This window comes from Panthera pardus, unplaced genomic scaffold, assembly GCF_024362965.1.
Source record: "Panthera pardus isolate Hobbes unplaced genomic scaffold, ASM2436296v1 HiC_scaffold_27, whole genome shotgun sequence".
NCBI classification, from domain to species: domain Eukaryota; kingdom Metazoa; phylum Chordata; class Mammalia; order Carnivora; family Felidae; genus Panthera; species Panthera pardus.
This window is the reverse complement of record NW_026526843.1, coordinates 16,554,319-16,578,057: the sequence shown is the minus strand read 5'-3', so window position 1 is coordinate 16,578,057 and position 23,739 is coordinate 16,554,319. Positions and strand designations below refer to the sequence as shown.

Here is a 23,739-nt window from a genome sequence, read left to right as displayed (position 1 = left end):
TCGGCAAAAGGGAATCCTGCGGTAAACCCCAAATGCCGGCCACTCAGTGTCACTTACCGCATGGGTGCAGCTTCTTCACCATGTAAGCGGCACAAGCCTCAAGGGATGACTGTTGGCGCAAGTCCATTTGCCTGTCAGTGTACCTCAGGCCCACCCCCCACAAGCCCCTGGGTGGTACACTGCACAGTGACAGGTGTCACGTCTAGGAGGTCAGATTGCATCTACTATTCTTTTTGTTAAAATAGTATAAGGGAGAGAGAGAAACGAGAATGCACAGGGGAGGGGCAGAGAGAGAACCCGAAGCAGGTTCCGCACTGTCAGCACGGAGCGGGACATGGGGCTGGAACCCACGATCCGCGAGATCACGACCTGAGTGGAAACCAGAGTCAGATGCCTCACCAACTATTCTAATGGCATATGGAGCCAAGGGCTCTTTCCCCCCGATTTCTTTCTTCTTCCGGCTCACGGGGCTGGCGGCCTTGGGAATGCAGAGGGACCAAATGGTTTCAACCCGCCTTGCACGGACGACATTCCAGGGCCCGTGAGGCACGCGGAACGGCCTAAGTGAGCACGGCAATGCCACGTTCACCAGTGCTTTCTGCTCAGCCAGGCTTCCCACTGCTAGCCCTGGGAAGGTTGTCTCTACCCGGGTACGGCTGAGATGATCCCTTTTGCAGTTTCCAAAAAGCCAGAGCTGGAATAAGCGGTGTTTGCCTCATGCCGGGCACCATCTGTGAAACAGCGGGTGAAGGCACACGGCACAACACCACGCAGAAGGAAGAAGTTTTACGAAGGGAAAATTACCAGCCAGAAGAGGCACACGGATGCCCATTTTCTGATGCAGTGACATGTAAAGGTCACGGCGTTGCTGGCTGCACCTTGGGGCTGTACTCCGGGGGAAGGTTATTTCTTCTCTGGGAGTCTACCCTTTCACAGGGCGAGCCTGATAACGACGGCTTTGTCCGCAGAGGATCAAATCGGGGCTTAAAACTGCCAGCTGTCAGGGGAGGTGTCTGGGAACACACACCGCTAGCGCCCGTGACCTTGTGGGAAGCTGGATTTGGGCTGTGGGGCAGAGGAGCCTCCTGGAAGTTATTTGGGCCCAGTCCCTCCCGCTAGCTGGTTACAAGGTAACTTGGCAGGGGCTCCCGGAGTCATGGGGCAATCCTGTCTGTCCCACACTTCAAGTGGAAATCTGAACATTTAAGACTCTTCCAAGGCTCCCTAGAGTCCAACCTCTAACGTGGCATCACAAGCGTCCCTGACAATACCTCGTCTCACCTCTCTCTCCCTCAAATTCTGTGTCCTAGCCACACAGAACTCTTGGAAGCTTTCCGAACACAGACTTTCTCATGCCTACATTAATGCCCACAGCACCCTTATATCTGGCTAACTCCTCCTCCAATCTGTTTTAAGGAAGATTTCACTTCAAAATGCTCCACATCACTCATCATCAGGGAAATACAAATCAAAACCGCAATGAGAAAACACCTCACCCCTGTCAGAATGGCTAACGTGAACAACTCAGGCAACGACAGGTGTGGCGAGGATGCGGAGAAAGAGGATCCCGTTCGCCTTGTTGGTGGGAATGCAAGCTGCTGCAGCCACTCTGGAAAACAGGATGGAGGTTCCTCAGAAAATAAAAATAGAACTACCCTATGACCCAGCAATTACACTACTAGGTATTTATCCAAGGGATACAGGTGTGCCGTTTCGAAGGGACACATGTACCCCCATGTTTATGCAGCACTATCAACAAGAGCCAAAGGATGGAAAGAGCCCAAATGTCCATGGATGGATGAATGGATAAAGAAGACGTAGTATATACACTGGAGGGGTTGTGGGAGGGGGGATGGGCTAAATGGGTCAGGGGCATTAAGGAATCTGCTCCTGAAATCATTGTTGCACTAGATGCTAACTTGGATGTAAATTAAAAAAAATAAAAATAAAAATATTTCACTTCACCCGAGAAGCTCTTTACTAAGGCTCCACACCACCCCAATTTGGGCAGGTCCCCCTATGTGCTCCCACCTCGGGCTGTGCATTTTAGCACTTAATGTACCATATGCTGAAACTGCCCATTCATTCAAGCTCTCCCACTTGACAGTGAGCTTCTTGAAGGTCCGAGAAATTATTCCTGTATCCCCAAGAAGCCTGTGAAATGCCTGCTATATAGTAATTACTCAGGAACTATTTAATGAGAACCAGATGAAATCTGGTGGGTGGTTCATTACCACTGACTCTCTGTAGCTTTCTCCATATAAAACACGAATCCTTATTAATGCATGTACAACTTTGCTGCTGGGATACCTTAGCAACCATTTATTTAGCCCACGGAAAAACTGAAACATGAAGATGAAATGGCTTACTCAGTTATCACAGAGTTAGTCTATGCCCTGATTAAGTGTGGAATCTATCCAGCAATTCCCTTTTCCACAGAATAACTGCCTATGTCCATTTCTATCATGTACACGTACTCTGTTCTTTGATGCAGTATCTTACAGGTTTTGATTTCCAGGGAAATCTGACAAAGATGCCCTGAGTATTTACCAAAGTGACTTTATACCTGAAGAAGTAACACTGGAATTTTTTTCCTCTCCGCATAAGCCATCCAAGTTCCAAACTACACTGAATGATCATCACACGCCCCAATTCCCAGGATTCTGTGTAATCATATTCTGTTGACGCTCAGTCTTCCTCCCAATTTTCAACCTATCCCTGCAATCCAGTGTATGGTATACACAAATTGGTGGGAAAACCTTCAAGCGCTAAATTTTGAAGCTTACGCTTTAATCATTTAGCAGGTGCAACTTGCAAAGTTTTAATGCCTCTCCCATGAACAAAATTCCTTAGCATAAAAAAAAAAAGGATTTCCCCATTTCTTCATGGCAAGTTCTCAGAAAGAAATGGCAGAGAAAATTTCTAAATAGCCCCAAATAAAATTTTTAAACAGTCCGAAACAAACATACAGTGGAAAAGATGTTCAAGATTTAAATACTGGTACCTGTTAAGCCTTCTGAGCAATTAAGACTAGCATCTGCTAATGGCGATTTCAAAATAACTGGTTACCGGAGGCATGAGGGACAAATGGACTCAACAGGGATCAAGTCAATATACTGACTCTAAAGGGCACTGTACTGCTACCCACCAGGAGCTCTAAGATCATGACCAGATGAGAGAAATGCCTGAGTGAGCCAAGTTGAGTCTCAAGGCTGATGCCGTAAACAGGCTATTCATAAGGTAGCACTGAAAACCACGGTGAAACCAGAAAATCCCAACGAAATCACTCATGGATTGTTTATGCCTACACCACATCTAATGTACTGTGTTCAGCTCTTCTGGCCCTGGAAGAGCCCAGAACTGGGCAGCACAGTTAGCAGAGAACCAGAGAGGCAGAAAACCAAGATTTTTCAGAGGGGAGCGGGGGGTGAGGGGGAGAGGCAGGACATCACTGTCGGCACTGTCCTGCATTATTAAATCATTTTTGGATTTGACTCTATCACCTCTCCACTTCTACCCTATTTTCTAGGCTGTGCCAGTTTTTTGAAGTGACCATAATAGGCAATTCAGGCACATTCTACCTACAAACCTGTCATTTATTATGGAGATACTGACATCCAAAGTTTTGCTTTCTTTCTTAAACGACATAGACACATTTAGTATTTCCCAAGTGGAAGGATATATTTATGCGTGCACAGACAGGAGTATGTGTTTAATATGGTTTGGTGGTACCCTATGTAATTAATGTGTTGAAATCTTTAACTGGGAATATGGAGAACCATTTTCCAATAGCCATGCTTCTGCCTTTTAAGGGCACATAAAACATTATTTGCAAGGCATATATGCTTTGCATGATAAATAACTCCCCCCGCCCCGACAGTGCTAAGTTTTGTTATATTTAGAAATTTAAGACCAGGAGCAAACATCTGTCAGACTAATTTTTTGCTTTTTCATAAGTGCAACTTTTTAATAAAAATTTACATCTAGATAAACAATCTTCAGATTTTTGAAACTTTAATAAGATTTTAAAAACATCAGGACTTAGAACTGAAAAACATACACGTTTAGCACACAAATATTGTAATACGAATCAACTCCAACTCCATTTGAAAACATGTGAATCAAATTACAGTTATAGAAGTTAGTTAATTCACATTTAAGCAAGTTAGCGCCTTGCTGAATTCAGCCTTTGTAAAAAAAGAGACTTAGTGCATATTGTAATGGCACAATGTGCTTTTGTACCATTTTGATTTTTTTTCCACCTTATTGAACAAGATCAAGTTCTTGAATGTTGGTAGAGAACAGCTAACTTCCTATGACATGTGAAACTTCCAGTGGTAACAGTTACATTTTGTAACAACACTTTCTATAGATTTCTTTTCCTATCTTAAAATTTTAAAAGCAATCATTTGTAAGGATTGCATCAACATCAATTTAGCAGAGGAAGATCAAACTTTATTGAAACTGCTTGCATACAAAATATATTGCACTATAACCAAACAAATGTCAACATAAAATCCAATCTGTTGTCGCTAATATGTACAGAGAATATTGCCCAAGAGCAGTTACATTACAAGGTCATTCTACCTTGGTTAATTATCTACAGTATTTTAAACCAAACAGCTTACAGATGATGTGTGCAAGGTACCAATTTCTGTTTTCAAATACTATACATTCCCAGAATAAATAACTAAAAATCAACATTAATGTTTGGCAATACTTTTAAAAGACTTTTTAATATTCTTGAACTCATGTGCAGTTTGTTGCCATTTTATATGCTTATTTGTATGCAAGGAAAAGTAACTGTAAAATGAAAATTCAAAGAAACAAACTCACAAAAGACATCAGAGGCAGAACTTCGGTTTGCACGGCTCTGTACAGATTCAGTGGTACCCCTACTTGGAGTTATTTTTTAAGAAAAATATAACATCTTAAGAGTGAAGGTCCTTCACGTATTTTTCCTCAGTAAATTTCATTCATAAAAATGACTCAAAAACAACCAAAACCCAACACATCAAAAAACAAAAGAAAAAAAAAAAACTAAAGAAAAGTATTTGTTAACCAATTCTAGTCTGCTTTCCAAATCCTCTTATACATTAGACCTAATATCTCAAAGTTTACAAACATTTAACCTGCTTCCAATGTTTCTTAGACAAAGTACCTGTACTTCACAGGATTATTATGCACACACGAAAATGACCTTCCTGTTCTCCCCCAAATAAGCTTGAAATTAAAATATGAAAAACTTCACAAAACTTGGGGAGGACAAAATAAAAAGGCTAAGGTAAAATTGGTCATCAGGCCAAAGAGCAGGCATATCCTACTACCTTTCGACCAGGAAGATTTGTTCCTAGCTGAAAACATTTTAGCCTCTCAAATGAAAAGATAGTTATTTCTTCTCCTGTCTATACAGAAAAATTACACATCCCTCTCAATAACACTATTTGTCAAACTTCAGTGCAACAAAACAAAAACAGAAACAAGTTCTATTCTTTATACTGCCTAACCTGATGTTTCTGTAAGGAAAAAAATATGGAAAGCATGCATTCTTCTATAAAGTACTAATGTTTGACAGGGTTTGCTACATCTTTAACATTTAGTGTTTCCAACTTATCTTCCCTGAACTCTGCATCCAAATATAATATTCCTACCTGCCAAGATATAAAAAAGGCACAGATCATACAACTTTTTTTTTTTTTTTTTTTTTTTTTTTTGCTAATGAAAATGACAAACGTCACATCACACACATCTCAGGGTCCACTAAAATACTGGAAAAGTGGACCAAACATAAACTGACACAGGACATGAAATGACATAGTATTTCATGGACTTCTATAGGAGATTGAAAACGGAAGTGATTACCAAAAAAGCTATTTATTCTGAAAAACTGAAATGTACTGGCGAGTTCTCACCCAATGCAGGAAAATGGTCCAAATTAACAAAAAAAAAATCACTGCTCAGTACTTTAAAAAATAAACCAAACTAAAATCCTGCCCTGAAGTGCTGAAGTATACTTAAAAGCAACGTTTCAAAATTTCAAGGTATCTTTTTGTGCAAATCTGGAAATTGTTGCTTATGGCCAATACCAAAAAAAAAAAAAATAATAAGATTCTTAACAGAATTTGTGTTCATTTCATGCCCTGTGCCATCTTGCCTACTATTTGTCTTTGGCCTAACAAAGTTTTCTAATATGGAATAAGAGTTATGGAAATGGTATAGGAAATGTAACTTCAGAATGATGCAGTTTAGGGTACTCCATTCACAAGCGGTTGCTGACCATCCACGTTGTCTGGCTTTTCCTTCTTCTGGTTACGGTCTTTACCCGTGCGCAGCCGATTACCTTCACTGGAGGTATTCTGTAATGTTTTAGTGTGGACACTCCTTTCATTATTGCAGTCAACTCTGATCTAAAACAAGTTATAGTTGTTATATACACAGACCATATCCTATTGTAATCTGTAATTGGCCTGACAAGAAATTTAAGCCTGAAGTGTAAGTTCCACGTGTTAAAAGGGGAAATGTGGGTGAGAATAGAAGAAGTGCAAGAAATTAAGGTCAGGTAGGAGCTTTATTTAGTTTATGATTTTAAAACACTCTTCTTCTTTAACTGGAACACACTGGTCATCTCACTGCGTCCAAAGTTAGACAAAAACTCACAATCCTACCGTGTCTTCTTCTAAGCAGAAGAAAACGGTGAGAAAGAAATAATTAAAATGAATTACTATTACCAATTACGATAATACATACTTATAATACCAGAGTTCAAAAGAATGGGTTTGTGGAACCCAAGAGGGACACAAAGTGATGCCTTCCTATTTCACCTTTACCAAGGGCAGAACTCGACGAAGGTGGTAACTAGCCTTAGTTTACACCTTAATTATCTACCATGGGTCTGATCAACTTTCTCTACTGAGGCTCCCACTGTCTTACAGTAGAAAAATCTGTGTTGGTTTCTTATAGCTTGTTCAGTAAGGCAGGGCAGATGATCGTACAATTTGAACTCTGTCTGAAGAATAGTAACGGTACAGGGAAATCTGATAACACTAACGCGTGGAAGGACTGGACTCCCAAGATGCGTGTAAAGAGGAAGGTAATTCAGAAATGATATTCTAAGATTTGTATAACAGTTTAAGTAGCAACACGGAACACTTAAAACACTGCTAACAGAATTCCAGATGCTGTATAAAAAGAAGATAATATTGACCAATGGGCTTAAAACAACTAGAAATATCGATCTGTTTCAAGTGCAAATGCTACATATGTCAGAATGGCTTGCCGTAATTTCAAAGTGCATTTAACTGTTGGTTACGGTGTGTATTTTTTTAATGTTTATTTATGAGAGAGAAAGAGCGCGTGCACGTGAGCAAGCGAGCACACGCGCACACTCGAGCATTGGGGAGGGGCAGAGCGAGGAAGACAGAGCATCCCAAGCAAGCTCTGTGCTGACAGCAGAGAGCCCAACTCCGGGCTCGAACCCACAAACCGTGAGATCATGACCTGAGCCGAAGTCAGACGCTTAACCGACGGAACCACCCAGGCGCCCCTCAGTGTATATTTTGAAGTGTTTGGTTGTCAAGGGTTTAGTGCTTTGATTTGGATCTATTCCCCTACACAAAAATGCAACCTTTTTATTTGATGCTCTGTTTTACTCTGAAGTATAATTATGAATATGCACCCTTTTCAACTCATACGATCAGATTGCCAACTTCATCCAACATGTCACTTTAAGTGGGTAATGACAAGATTGGCACATAAATGCCTTACATCTTTGTAAAGCCCATGTATGTACAGTATTCCAGCAACCTCTTTATCTAGGCCTAAGGTCTTTTCTACGCTGCTCCTTAAGTACTTGCCAACAGTTAACACCTACTTAGGTCTTATTCTGTCAAGAAGTTTCTGCTGTTAAAAAGCATCTCACTAATTTTGGGTGTTGCTCCCAAACCAATCCGTAGTCAATAAGGAACCGTAACTACTTGGATTAAGAATTAAGAGTTAAAGTGGGCATCTGAGTGGCTCAGTCAGTTGAGCATCCGACTCTCAGTTTCGGCTCAGGTCATGATCCCACGGTTCGTGAGTTCGTGCCTGACGTCAGGTTCTGTGCTGACAGTGCAGAGCCTGCTTGGGGTTTTCTCTCTCCCTCTCTCTCTGCCCTTACCCTGCTGGGTGCTGTCTCAGTCTCTCTCAAAATAAATAAACAAACTTAAAAAAAAAAAGATGAATTAGGAGTTAAAGAAGTAGAGGAGAATATGGGTTCTGGAAATCAGACACCAGGGTTCAAATATCACTCCACTGTACGCTAACTATGGGACCTCTTGGCAAAGGACCGAATCTTTCTAAGCTTCAAGTTTACTCGCCTATAGAATAGACAAATGAAACTACCTCAGGGGGCTGCTGTAAGATTGAAGGAGATAACACACACACAAAGCACTCAGGAACGGTGCCAGACAAGCTCGGGTAATTTTAAAAATTATTTAACAATGGGTTCAGTGTAGGTGATGACCCACTGAGGTGGGATTCTCAGGATAGAGACTGGCTATGAACAAGCAGCTGACAGATTCAGCATGTACTAGCTGAACATGATCAGCCCTGTCTGTCACGATTATTACCTAGGAGACAGACACCTTCTTTTCCTCACTTTCTAGAGAGGACCCCCTAGCCCTGCACCTCAGGGGAGGAGGGATCCACAGGGCTTGCCTGGGTTTCTCTCTCATTACATTCCAGGATGTTCCTTTGCTCAGGGGAATTGGGAGGAACCACCAATGTGGTAATGTGGTCCTAATGGGCTCTCAAAGTCTTCACAAATGCTTAAGACTGCATATTCTCTAGAGAAATCTTCTTTGAACACTTGTCACAAAGATCTAAGATTGCCCACAGTTGTGATGTTGAAAGGAAAATACTTCACGTGTACCAGTATTGCAACTTTTGAACATGTTTAAAAATCAAGCAAAACCAACTTCTACATGTCAAACTGCAGCAATTCAAATAATTTAGAGGTAAAGAGACGCACAGCTTTACCTGGAGGGATCCATCTCCTGTTCTTCCTTTAGCCTCTCTTGGATTACGCGGGCGATTATCGGTTCGGGAGTGATCGTCGTTTCCTATAGGGTCATTTTCAAAAGGATCAACAGTTACTGACTTTGGCATGCTTATTGGAAGTTCTTTATCCCTATGTTCTTAACTTATTCAGACCCCGGAATCGAAAATATATAATCAACAACCTAGTGATTCCAGCCACACAATGCTTAGAAATCTAGCATGCTACCCAGGAGACGATATTTCAAAGGCATTACAATTCTGCATCCACTGTGTTATTGGTCAACCAGTGCTAACGATCAGATGTTATGTGTAGAATCCCCAAAGAAGCTGAACTAGTTACCAGTGTTTGTTCGTATATTTATGCCACCCAAGCCATAGGAAGGCTGTCTAATGTTCTGTCGATCACTGCTGAGCCTTTCATCAGGTGACCAGTAGTACAAAACAGGAGAAATGGGGTTTCAGTGACACGTCCTTGAATCAGCAAGGTTTCTCACAGAACTTCAGACAGTTGTGACAATTCACCTTTATTTATTAAGAAATGAAAACTGAGGAGTCTGGGTGGCTCCATCAGTTGAGCGTCTGACTTGGTTTCAGCTCAGGTCATGATCTTGTAGTTCGTGGGTTGAGCTCCGCATCGGGCTCTGTGCTGACACCGTGGAGCCTGCTCGGGATCCTTTCTCCCTCTTTCTCTCTGCCCCACCCTGGCCGCGTCTCCCTCTCGAAATAAATAAATGAAAAAAAATTACAAGAAAGGAAATGGAAACCTCTGTACCTTTGAAGCCACCTCCGCGTCCTCTTCCTCCCTGTCCTCTTCCTCCACCACCACGCCGTCGACCGTCTCCTCTGCGCAGAAAGTTCTCCCTCTCTTCCTCTGTTGGAGCTAATGACCAATCACTGAGTTCATCTCTGTGGTCAGATTCTGTTTCAGAAGCATTTGATGCTTCAGAATTAGTTCCTATCGAGAGTTAAAAGTTATATACCGTTGTCCGACTTAAAAAAAAAAGTTAGGTTAACAGAAGCTTCCAGAGACGTTTCAGGGGTAATCCAATACTCTTCCCAAATTTATAAGCCCAAAGAGTATGATCACCTTCCATTTTGTAAAACTAATTATCTTAAATTCAAAATGAAGGGTTTCACAATGTTTGACGTAATTTTGGTTTTAAACATTTTTGGTTCTCGTTAAGAAGAATAAAAGGTATTTTATTAACCATCTAAGTTCAAACCTGAGTATGCCACATCATTAAACAGCTGTGCTCCTTTAAACATCTGCGCTCTCTGGAGGAAAAGTTGTCTACAACAGTTAAATGCAATACCTTGATAAGCAAAACCTCTATAAAGAGAGTTCCTTTTAACAAGGTTTGGCCCAGGGACAGAGGGGAATGCATACATTTTGCTCACCTCTGAGAGGGTGGCAAAGACCACCATGGCAACTGTCTCAGGGAAGGGTCTTTTGTGGAATCAGGGGTTGAACTTAGCTCAAGGGGGATGTGCTCACCTGGTCCACAACCTTCCCTCCCACTCCCACTGGAATAATTTATCATTAATAAAGGCATTATTAAGATAAACTCATTATGCGTGAGGGGTGGGTTAATGATATAGGGGATGGGAGTGGGGGAAAAGAGCTCCACGGTGAGGTGGGACTCCAACAGCAAAAAGAACACACTGTTGGGAGAGGGGTTAGGGGTTAGGTTCAAGGTTGGCCTTAGGAGTAGGTGTCTCTCTCCCCCACTCCAGAATATCAACTCTACTACCTCTCTCTCTTCCTCTGTTGGAGCTAATGACCAATTATAGCTTCACCATTATAGCTTCTTTCCTGTGGATCTTGAAGGCTTTTCCATCTTAAAGAGTTCCTTTTTGAAATGCAAATATTTGTGAGATGGATTATACCTTATACCATTATTAGCAAGTTACATAGTAGATACACAGTTGAGCAAGAAAGACAGTAGGCACTGGCAGGTGGGGACAGTGTTGTTCAGTGAAAGGTACTGGGAGAGAAGAAAGAAGCACTGACAGAAGAGCTGGGAAGGCAAAGAGAAACTCTGCCTGCTTCTTGACTGTGCCTAGGGCTGACTCTGGCCATGACACTCAAAATCCCCTTATGAGCCATAGGATGCAGAGCCCTGATTTACACAGTCCATCCAGCAAGTATGACCAGCACATGCCTGACAAAAAATGAGCCACAGTACACAAATGAAAAAAATTTTGGCTATACAGTAATAAAATCAGGAAAGGCCTTAAGAAAGTCATCAACACACAAGGGCTTAAAGCAGATTTATCCCCAGTCAGAACGTGGACAGAACTCACACCTGCCCTGTAAACTGTGTGTGGTATCATCAGTTTTTAAGTCTAGGTCTCTTGCAACACAATTTGACCCACTGTGAATTGGAAACCATGTAGTGAGAAACCGTTATAATGGGGTTCTAATGAATATTAGAGATTAGCAGCTATTAAGTCTAGGAACAGATAAAGTTACTGAGTAAAATGCTTAGTTTGTACCTGAAGTATATCCAGGACCGCGTCTGCCGTGCCCCCTATTTCTGTAAGGTCTACTACCTCGACCCATTCCTTGACCATCATCAGTCACATAGCCTTTTTCCTTATCTGTACGATTTGGTGGTGGTCTAGAACTAGCTCCAATCTGTCGCAACTGCTCATCAATTTGTAATCTCTCCAAACGCAACTGGTCTACTTCCTATTTAAAATATACAAGATAACAGTAAAAATAATTTGACATTTTACTTAATAATACCTTTCTCCTTTTCATCAGATAAAAAAATATACTGGAAATATTTCAATTTCAGCTCTAAATTTATAGTAAACACTGTTACACAGAATTATCAGGAAATTGAATGGTCTCCTTACAAAGAAAAATTACTATAGATAACAGATTATTGATGATCATGATTAGAGATATAACAAAAATACTCAGCATTAAAATTCTACTGAATAGAATTTGACGTTTGATTTGGCGCTACAATCCAATAGAATCTCTTAACGCACAGATACGCTAGTTTGGGGACTTCTTGATGACAGGATATCGAATAAAGCAACTCTAAAATACAGGCAAATGACAGTTAAGGCTTACCCAGCTAACCTTAAAAATCACACACTGTAAATAATCTTAATTGAAATATATTTGCCAGTTAATATCTTAATTTATGAAGCACTGAGTTTGAGCTATCGTCTGCTTTCAAAGAAAATATCCTATGGTACATCTTTGGATGCAATTGTACAATTAAGGAAAAGTTATTTCCAATGAACTGAAAAATGCTCACATGCCTTATATGGTGGGCGGGGGGACGACTATTTAAGAGCTGACCAAACAAGTTCGGTCTTAACATCATGCCTTGAAACCTCTTAAAGACTGCAGCCCTGCTAGAACAAGTACAATGAACAGTATTGATGTCGATCAAAATATACACCCGGGGTCCACTGACAGACCATTACACACAGGGCTTCGGATATGCTGGGTTCTGTCATATCCAGATAAAGTCCCAATTCTAACCCTTGTCCTTCAATCTACCCATACACATCTCCTTTACTGGCTTTAGGGAACTGGATCTGTAACTCTAGTGGTACCGGGTGTCTGAGTAAAGCACAGGCCATCACAGGGACTGTCTACGTGGACAGTCACTGGATAAGCCCCTGTGTTAAGCTAAGTTCTTAATCTTGCTTGTGGAAGCTTCTGGAAAGGAAAGGGCAGATAGTTTGATCTGTGCTCTGAACCAGAATTTCTGTTTTACGAAGGACCTGAGCAAAGGAGAGACTGCGTGAGTGGCTTACTCCAAGAGTATAGTTATAGCTCATGGAATGGGTGGGTGTATCTTGCAAAACAGAATGGTGGTCCAGGTTATCCCACTGGGGCAAAGCAGTCACCTTTTGGTGAGAGATGCCAGGCCCAATCAAGGGAAGATCTGGTGATGGAAAGAATGGCAACAGGACAGCTGCTGATAACCAAAGATATTCAATTGTGAAGAGTAAGTAAAAAGATCTAAAAAAGAACATTAGTCAAAAGAACAAGGGATTGGTTACAGTGCAACCCTAACTCTCCAGGTCATTGGAATTCTGTAAGCTAAGAATATGAAGAAACACATACAACAGATTACAAATAAAACACACTTTAAAACAAAAACAAAGAAGCAAACCAACGGGGTACCCTACCCATGCAAACCTTGCTGGATGAAACCTTCCCATTTTCAATTAGTAACTGACCACCAGAAGGAGGAATGCAATGCCTAGCTATTGCACTTTTTCCTTCCTTATTTGCATCCAAGTCAAAACTGTTTCTTTCTTTCAAGAAATCAGCAAAAATGTTAAGATAGCATCATAAATAAAATAGGAAGTTAGATTATTTTTAAAATACTATTTAGTACCAGTCACTTGTAATTTTGATGTATATGGATATAAAGAAGAAATTAGAACAGTGACATGGGTAAGACTCCATTTCATTGAATTATAGAACATTCAGGCCAAAAGAAATTTTAAAAACCATCAGGTATAGGGAGAGGTGACTTGCCTAAAGTCACATAAGCTAGTTCATGGCAGAAGACAGACTAGAAGCAAATCACTACACTGCCAATTAAAGTGCTCTTTCCACTATACCTTGTGGCCTCCTACTTCCTGATTTCCAGTTGGCAATCTAGGAGGCATAAGTGTACAAATACTAACTACAACGAGCATCAACAAGACACAAATTGTTTACATTCTGTATAACGGAGCATAGAGAAAAATACAAGGGGGTAAACGTTTAAACATAGGACTTCATAAAACACTGGGATTTCCTTGATAAATGACATAAAAGGGACAAACAAAGCCAAGTGTTACAGACACAAAATTTAGCCTGGAAAAAAGTCACAAAGGCTAGAAAGGATCAACTGAATGAAAAGGCTATGTACAGGAGTATCTAAATTGAGTGTAAGGGTTAAACAGAAGAATAATGGGAAATAAGGGAATTCATTGAGAACTGGGATACCGGTCCTTAGATTTATGATGACAGAAAACTGACTTTTGTTTTCAGAAAGAATATAATATAATAAGCAAAACAAAGCGAGTATTTTCTCTATTACCTTTTACAGGTCATTCATTGTAATGTATAGGCTAGAATGAACCTTCACTGATGAAAGATAGACTGTGGAGTTTTTATATGTTAGCACAAAAGGATCAGAAGTTAAAATTCTTCTTGTTCTCACCTTTAAATAGTTCAGGTGATAATCCAGAAGAACAGTGGCATTAGCAATGCTGTCCTTTGTTCCCACAAAAACAAATGGTACCATACCCTGAAAAATAAATGGCAACAATGATCCTATAATATTAATAATGGATTAATCTGAAAAAATGCAAATAATGACTAAATTCCTAGCACAGGGCCTGACAAACAGTAGGCACGTAAATGTTTGTTGAAAATATAAAGCAACATCTAGAAACAAAAGTAGTCGGTATATTTTACACATCTACTGTAATGATAAATCAATATGGCAACCTCTTGAGTGCAACAGATTATTGTGTTTTAAAGACTACTATTAAATGTTGGCAAAATCACAAATTATGTAATTCCAAAGTATACAAGCTCTGACAGGAGATGCATAAACAAAACAGATACTTTAAAATAAAATAAAATAATTAATATACTACAGGTTTTATCTAGATCAGATTCTTTAAAGAGAAATTCAAAGTTAAATACTAGGGCACAGAAGTAAAAACTAAATCAATCTTGCTAACCAAGTCAAGAGTACCAACAAAACACAAACAAAAAGAATTAGAATAAATTAAAAGGAACTAATTATTCTGTGTGGGATGGGGAGGGGCAGAGGCAGATTGATGAGCACAAACTTTAGCATTTCGATCCATTTTAATACTGTACTCTAAAAATAGTAAAAGGTAGAATCATATGGAAAATTTGATCTTTTCTCAATGGTACTACTTTCATATAGAGATATATTTTTAAAAAGGAGTATATTAAAATTTTATACTGCTAGCCCATCAGTACAAATGAGAAAAAAATTTTTTCTAGTCACAAGTTATAGGTGTCGTGCAAACTAATACCTGGCAGTTATGACATTCAAAGTTTGACGATACTTCATTTTACTACTGAAGAAATACATATGATTGCTGATATTCACACATGACTATAGTAAACCATACGGTGGCTTTGACGAGGATATAATTTTCTAGGCAAAGTTTCTAAGTATGAAAAGCCAAGACGCTGTCTCTTTAGTAAGTATCACTCTTTGAAAAAGAGCATTCATTTGATAGGTGTGACTGCTTTTGCTTGCCTGCTCAGTAGACAGCATCTTAAATGTATGTGAGGCTGGAACAGGTTTTTTTCTTTTCCCTTCCACATGAACCTGGCTGTTGACGGGGAACAAAACTGAACAATTAGGAAATACTGCTTGTAGAATGACCTTCATTTGGTAGGCAAGGCACCGCTTCCTAGTAGCAACGATCACCTAAGAGTCAGGTGCCACAGAAGACCCATGGGCTTCATATGGGTTTTTGTTTGCATTGAGTAACACATAGACTACTGAAATAATCAGGACTATGAATCAGATCTCCTTTCCTCACAAACACTTTTGACTGTTTTTTTCCCCGACTGATGTCGTTACAGAAGCAGTTAAATCTTATTATTTTCCAAAATGTCATATAATGAAATGCTACACTCTTCCCTCTGGATCATGTATGACCAAAATAAACCTTAAAACCTTATGCCACAGATTTAGTCTGATCAACTTTGCAGCAAATAATTTTACAACGTTTTCCCTTTTCCCCATGTCCAAACTGTTGTACCCAAGTGCCACTCTAATTTGAGCACATCACTAGTGGACCAGAATAGTAAATTAAAACAAAGATGGGCAAGAGCACAATGGTGGCCTTCAATATAGACACCCGGAGAAAGGGACTCCCTGACTGGCGTAAGAACTGGGCTCCCCAGCAGAGAGGAATATCCGATCCACTTGTGGTTATATGTCCCTTTATAAAATGGCATTTTTGCTTTTAATCTCTGGTAAGTCATAACATTTTCCCCATAAACAGGTCTCTCTGGCCACTTAGGGAGCCCTGTCCTCAAGGAACTCATGATGTGGCCAAAGAGATTCACCAATGTCTATGTAGTATGTGCTGCGAGAGGGATGAACACACTGGAACACAGAAGGGGGCAAGGCTCTGGAGGGAGGGGACCTGTGGCAAGTACACAAAAGAAAGCTGCACAAGGAAAAAGGTCAAAGCAAGGTGGCAAGTTGGAAGGGGAAAGAGCGCTCTGGCAGAGGAAACAAATGCATAGAGAGAGAGAACAGTGTTCAGAGAACTCTACTTCAGTATGGCCCAAGCCGCTCTGGAGGGCAAATGGGAGGAACGATAAGAGGTGACAGTGGACAGGTGGGCGTCAAAGCAAGGCCTTACAAGCAACAGGAAGGAATTTGAGCTCTCACCCCAGGGCAATGGATGAACATACCCCCAAACACTCTTCCACCATCCCCCAACCCTGATGATCATTTGTAGTCTCTCTTAACAAGGGGCATAAACATTGAAATATAAAATTAAAATGTATTTTTCAAGGAATGTTTTCCTACCTGCCAAGCCTTGAGTTCAGGTTTCTGGGATTCCCCTGCTACAATTGATGAAACCACTAACACCTAAAGCAGTATAAGGAATGCAAGTGATGTCATTAACTATAACAAATGATACACAGAAGCCTGAACGCAGGACTTTCACTGTAGGACTTCTAAACCCATTTCTAAACAGTTAGGTTAGTTCAAATATTGAAAACCAGTTTCTAAAATATGGCTCTAAGTAGTAACTAATGTATCTAACAGAAGGTACATTTTGAGCTACCACAACCTGTAAAATCTCAAGAGATACAGCATGAAAAAATGAAAGACCACCCTCAAAAGAAAAATGTGATCACTAAATGTAACCCCATATTTTATGTTTATAGCATCACATTTGTCACTGTGAATAAACTGAGAAGTAGGTAACACTTTGGTTTGTAATCTCTCATATAAGCTGGCACTTGGATTTCAAAAACAAAACAAAAAACAAAAAACAAAAAACAAAAAAAAAAAACAGACGTAGCCTTATAAGCCTAACCAGAGAAAACACCTAAAACACCAATTGTGACATCTGGGTCAAAGAAATTACTTTGAGTATAATTCAAAGTGATAAATATTTCTTACCCTCTGGACTTTTGTACTGTTAGGTTGAGAAAAATGAGTGCTGTTTTCCTTTATATCTATATGTTTTTTTTCTTCTGAGGGAGTAGGTCCAACCCTTGAGTTACTGGAAGGTAGGGAATTTGGTGGCATAATTTCCTTGGTAAAAAACACAAAAGGAAAAAATGACCAATTTAAAAGACTGTATTTAGCTCCATTTTTGTATCAATGACCATGTTTTACAAATATAAATTATCATAAACACTTTTGGCAGAAAAAATTACAGAATGCAAGTATTATGCAGTAAAACGCCCAAAAGATTTAGCATCAGGTAAAAGAACCTTTCACAAAAGAAGATTCGACAATATGCGAAAATTATGGCAATCTGGGGGGATTTCAAACAGTATTGTTGTACAGAAGAGTATGTCCTTGCCTCCCCCAACCCACACAAGTACTTTTACCAAAAAGCATATATTCATGAAGGTAAAAGTGAGGATTATAACATTTAAAGACTGGGAAGAGATGCTACGCCCAGATAAAAATTTAAAGCACACAAAATAAACACACATACACACAAACTCAAAAAGCCAAAGGATGAAAGCCAGAAAACCTAACCAGTGTCCCAGCTTGGTCTCTGTCAGCAACATTAAGTAATATTTGAAAAGTGCCTCATATTCTTTTTTTTTTTTCTTTCATATTTTATGACCATCCATTTTAAAGATTAAGAAGATTTCAAGGGATTCAAGTAACTAGTCCCAAGTCACTCTCCAACTATGACAATGACTGGCATAGTTAATTGTCAGAATTCTTACATTCCCAGTACGTGCATATTACAGAGGCCTCAAATGTACATGTTGAATAAAACATTAAGAAACTTTTATCAGACAGCGCTCCTAGGTGGCTCAGTCGGTTAAGCATCCTGCTTTTGGCTCAGGTCATAGTCTTGTGGTTTGTGAGATTGAGTCCCCGAGTCGATCTCCGTACTGACAGTGAGAAGCCTGCTTGGGATTCTCTCTCTCACTCTCACTCTCTCTCTACCCCTCCCCTGATCATTCTCTCTCTCTCTCTCTCTCTCTCAAAGTAAATGCACTTAAAAAGAAACCTTTTATCAGACAGACTAGAAACACATGCACTACAACATACCTCTTCTTGGGGAACACTTTTCTCATTTTCAGCCTCAATTCTCACCCTCACGACTCCTGACTTGTCCACAATTTCCTGAATCAGTTTTCCATTTTTTCCTATTACTTTGCCTAAGTGAAGAAGTGAATAATTCATGTTTGGTTTTACAATCGATCTCAAACCAGTAAGCACTCTCCACTGTAAACTATCACATTATATATAAAACTGTAAGATTTCAGGGCGCCTGGGTGGCTCAGTCAGTTGAACATCCAACTCTGGATTTCGGTTCAGGTCACGATCTCCCGGCTCGTGGGTCCAAGCCCCATGTCGGCTCTCTCTAAATAAATAAACTTAAAAAAGTGTAAGATTTCAAAAGCGAACCAAAACAGAAACTCTTTTCAAAAAGAGTTCAACTGGTTTGTTTCGTTAACTTGTCACTGTTTAAACTATTTTGGTAAAGTGTCAGAGGTATTTACATCTCATGAACTGATGGGGTAATTTTGAATCTTTAAGGAAGTTCAAAGATAGGGTCCTATTTTGCATAAAAGGGTATACTTGAAACTTGCTACAGTGGCATGTATCACTCTGCAAAATTCTGTGAAAGGAATTAAGGGAAAGGACCCATACTAGAAAATACATTTGCTTATTCATTCAACAATTTCAGTTCTATCTGTACCTGATTTAAATCTGCTTTTCTGCCCATGGTAAATATTTTTAGAGTTTCATATGGCACATTTATAAAAGATACTCCAAGTCTCAAAGTGATTTAAGCAGCTATACAAACACCTAAAAGAAGTGCACATTCTTGAGGCCAATGTGTTAACATGATATTACTTCTGTGCATCGCTCATAGATTTTATCAGTATATTAAAAGGTGAGGTACGATTTCTTCATCTTTTATTAGTCACAGAATGAAAGATTAGGAAGTCGCACTTTAAGATAACTCAAAATCACAATGAGAAAACTTAAACCAGTTTGAGATTAACTATTGTTCAATAACATCTGTTAAAACTCCAAAGACGTCAAATATCAGTAATTAACAGGCACTCTTCCCCTCATTTTGTAAAACTGAATCAATCATAGCCTTAACCGGGAAATGACTGCTTTCATAGCCATCGGCATGCATTAGTGTAAAGCAAGACACTACAAATAAAAGAAGTACTGGTTTTAGAATTTGACATGTGAATTACCTGGGATTCTAAGAGCCGGCCCTCCCAAGGCACCTAAGGCACCCCTACACTGGCCAGGTCCATCACGTGCTTGCTCTACCACCTTAGCAAAGGCAGGAATAGGGGAAAAACTGGAAGCCCAAATTTGCTTGGAGTTAATCCTAGATATCAGAACCTAGGGAAAAGGCCTCACAGTAGGATCTTGTGGTTCATCTGATCAGCATAACCTTGGCCCTCTAGCCGTATCTTGCAGCCTCACTCACCCTCATAACCTCTTTTGATTGGTCAGTGGTCAGGGAACAAAACTGACACTAAATCAGGATTCCTGACATAGGTAGGTCCTTTCATCAATTATTTCTGCTTCTCTTCTCTTCAAATGAAAGAGGTGGGGGGGGGGAGCGGGGAGAGAGAAGTTGTATGGAGTCATCCCACAGTTCATTTTTAATCTAGAAAATTTGGATTTTCGTGAATGAATGCTGATTTTAATAAATATCTAAACGAGTTAGGAAAGAAAAATGAGTTTGTCACATGTTGCTATTAATATCTTAACCATCCTGAGTATTGTGTGTTAACTATAGCTAACAAAATAATTAAACGAATTCACTGTCAAAGTGGGGTGAAAAACAAGCAAATTTTCAGAAAAGAATTGACAATCCGTGTACATACTAGAGTTTGTGAAAAATAGAGATCATAAATCATATACAGTGTGACTCCAAGAAAACTCATTCAATACTAATTAGACATCTCCCTAAAGATCTGCCTGGCCAAATCTTTTACAAAAATGCTTTCTGAAAACTCTCAACATTCCCAGTATTGTAGTAGACAATCTCTAAAACAGAACTGTCTTATTGTACTCACTAGAAACTAAACAAAACCCAGGCTGATCATACTTCAGCAGGCTTTCTTTCTGTTGAAAGGTCAGTTCTGGGACCCTCTTCTCTTTAGGTAAGACCACAGGTAGAACCTACTTTTAATAGCAGATAATGCAATTCTGCATCACACAGTTATTTCCAAATACCAACTGACAGCTTACTACAATTCTGCTCTACTGAACTGGATGGAATTGTTCTCAATGAGAGGTAATATTTACAGAGTTCCCTACTACGTGCAGACCTTATAAGGTAATGTATATCTATCTCTAGCTTTCTTCCTACAACTTCCTGTTTAGTTATCAAAGCAACCCTGTGAGGTGGACACTATTATGACATTTTTAGAGGTAAGGAAAATAAGAGTCAAGGGGGCTGAATTAGTTATAAGGTTAAATAGGTACCAAAAAGTGAAGGAGGGACCGAAATCTAAATCCAACACCTGAGAACTTTCCCCTACAGGCATCATGCCATTCCCCAAATGAACTTCAATGAATCTCACACCTAAGTTTTTGTTTGGTAATTATTGAAAAAGCAGTCTATTGGCTATATTTTATAAGAATTCCTAAATTTAAGAGAACTTTTCTAATTACAAAAGGTATGCAATGGCTTGAAAAACTGTAAACAAAAGGAAAAGAAGTATCATTAAAAACCCTACTTATTCTTAGGAAATCAGGACAGTGCTATCCATAAAACTGGTGTCCAAGTTATCTCAATAACATCACATTCTTTAGCTGTCTGTCCAACACAGTTGAATTAATAATTCTGCATTAACTTTACCAGTCTTTATCCTTTAACAAATTTTCTTCAGGAGAAGAATATTATTCCCAGTGTTTTTAATGGCATAGGAAGATGTTTATAATTCTATGCTGACAAAAAATAAAAGCAGGCTAAGCAGGACTGAAACTATGAGAACAAAATGCATAGGAAATCCTTATTTTCTACTTTTTTAAACTTTCCAAAGACCTGGCATTGCTTTTTATAATCGGTTGTGATATCAAGTTCAGAAAATAAAAAATGTATAGGCAGTATGTCCCAATTTTACGTATAAATTAAAAACGTAGGTAGTGCTCTAGATAAAAACTGCACCTTATTTTGATTATGTTCTGCTAAAGACATCTGCAGCATTTGAGAGCACTGGTGAAGAGTTTCTGGTATTTGCTGGTACTTGTGATGGTGATAGTAATCAAACAATAGCACTCAAACCCCAAATGGAGAATTACTGTTAATGTTGCAAAAAGCCCCGGAGACCTTCGGAGTTACTTTTAGCTTTGCAACTTACTAGATTTAAGTAACCTACATTCAGATCTTCAACCCAGAGATAATTAAGAATGCCATCATTTCATAGCCCATCAGAGATCAAATACCAATCTCCTCCAAATTGTAAAGTCCTCAAATATCATTTGTTTTAAGGAAATATATTTAAGATATAGAAGATACACACCGAAGAGGCTGTGCAAAATTTATCCTTCCAGGCACTAGTAGGTTTGAATTAGCAAAGCAGTATCTTTTGTATACCTTCTCAGTTTTGAGCATATTTATCAAATGTTTTCTGTACACTGTAACAACAGATCATACTTCAAAGATAAAGCTTCAATTAAATGACTCTCCAAGTGGGTGAACATGGAATTCTATCGGTATAACTAAATTGTTTAACTGTTGCTTTTGTAGTGTACGTCAACGTAATTTCTGACTCACCAACTAAGTTCCTTGGAACCTGTATTACATCTTCAGCAAATTCCAGAAAGCTTCTAGCCTTTTTCACTGCATCCTGATCCTAACAGCAAAGGGGAACAGATTTAAGACAAAAGATGAGCCACATGAAATATTGTTTATTTTAGAAAAAAACTACTTAGTAAAATTTTACCTCTCCATAAATGTGAAATGTGCAGGTATCTTCATCTAAATCGATAGCAGTGACCCCGGGTACCTTTCTAGCTTGCTGAATATTAGCACCATGAGTACCAATAGCCAGACCCATCAAATCTTCTCGTACGATAAACTGCTCATGAAACCTCGAGGCAAGTTGCCTTGAACTCTGAAGAGAAATGCACATTTGATTAATATGCTTTATCAACTATTAAGACAACTGTATTTAGGTCAGCCATGTAAATTATCTTGACTCTACGTATCAGGGGCCTATAAATTACTTTCAGTTGTAAACTTTCAAGGTTTGAGAACCACCCCGCCCTCCCCGCAACAGCATAAATACTTTTTGGGTTACTGAAGGTCAATGCCATCTGAGAGATTTTTGTTAATAGCAAAGGGCTTGTTGACAAGTTTCCAAGGTAACTTTTGAAAACCTTTTGCAGGGCTGCCTTAGTTAACCAATGACATCAACCATGTTATACTTAAGAAGCAGATCAAATGTTCCCAAATAAAAACCAGCTCACTGGATCTGACAGACTCAATGTTATTTAAGTAAAAAAAGATGTTTTAACATCTTTTCAGAAAATTGTATTCACTTCATTTTTATTGAAGGATATCAGTACATATACATATTTTTTTGTTCTTTTTTTTCCCTGGCAACTGCACCATTTCTGTAACTTATCATTAAATACTGTGGTCTAGATATCCCTCTGATGAAGCGATGACATTAAAACAATACTCTCCTACCCCCACCTCCCCAACCTGAAGAAAAGAATCATAAAAAATTGTATCAAATGATTGTAGAATGTCAAAGATTTACAACTTATCTTGCAATATGCACGTGCAACCTAAAAAGAGATCAGAGTCTGTAAGACCTTGTGATCTGGATCCACAAGTATGATGAATTCTTTCAAATCTTCAGTCATGACTGAACTTACACGGAGACCCCAAACTTGTGGATAATTGCTCTCTTTAAACAGCATTATCAAAATGTAATGTTTATTTCTAGCATGCCATTAATGAAAACCAAACATATTAGTGGCTCATGTTGAAAAATGGAAATTTCGTATCTGAATACGTGGATCTCTTTAATATTAGTAGTGAGGAAAGATAGGCATGCACACGAATTTCTCAGGATTCAACGTACCTGCTAACTTGAATGTATGAGTGTAACTACTGTAAACAATTTTAAAAGTATAATATCCATTTTGTAGATTAAAAGTAACAAAATGTATCAAATATTCCTAGGGCTTTTCAAGAAGTCTTGTTTCTGAGTCCTGGTTCATTCTTTTCACTGATAATTTTCTGATAAATGGTAAGCCAAAGGTATCGTAACAGATCATTTAAGAAGAATTAGATGTTTAAGAAGAGGCAGGAGTATGTTTTCCATAATACTCACAAGGAAAATAAGGAGGCTTTTCTTGCCTAAAAAGTTATGAGAGAATTGCTAAAGAAACCACAAATGGGTGAACACAGGGACATTAATAAAGAATGAGAGTAAAAACCAATTAAACAGACCTCCATGGCCGTAAG

General features: G+C 39.1%; 1 protein-coding gene across 14 annotated transcripts in view; it reads right to left on the bottom strand.

The window, feature by feature from the left end:
- Positions 1–23,739, bottom strand: part of FMR1 (fragile X messenger ribonucleoprotein 1) — a 46,610-nt gene that overhangs the window by 4,562 nt on the left and 18,309 nt on the right. The window contains exons 8-17 of one of the 14 annotated variants that reach the window (XM_019435729.2): positions 22,205–22,375; positions 22,036–22,114; positions 18,324–18,433; positions 17,205–17,339; positions 16,602–16,664; positions 14,226–14,312; positions 11,533–11,728; positions 9,809–9,955; positions 9,016–9,098; positions 3,998–6,407 (exon numbers count right to left, since the gene is read on the bottom strand). In XM_019435729.2, coding sequence (XP_019291274.1) covers positions 6,246–6,407; positions 9,016–9,098; positions 9,809–9,955; positions 11,533–11,728; positions 14,226–14,312; positions 16,602–16,664; positions 17,205–17,339; positions 18,324–18,433; positions 22,036–22,114; positions 22,205–22,375 — 1,233 coding nt within the window. In that variant the 3' untranslated portion in view covers positions 3,998–6,245. Of the gene's footprint in view, positions 1–3,997; positions 6,408–9,015; positions 9,099–9,808; positions 10,811–11,532; positions 11,729–14,225; positions 14,313–16,601; positions 16,665–17,204; positions 17,340–18,323; positions 18,434–22,035; positions 22,115–22,204; positions 22,376–23,739 lie in introns of those variants that run through there. The other 13 variants (XM_019435728.2, XM_019435734.2, XM_019435733.2 and 10 more) reach the window with 13 other exon arrangements.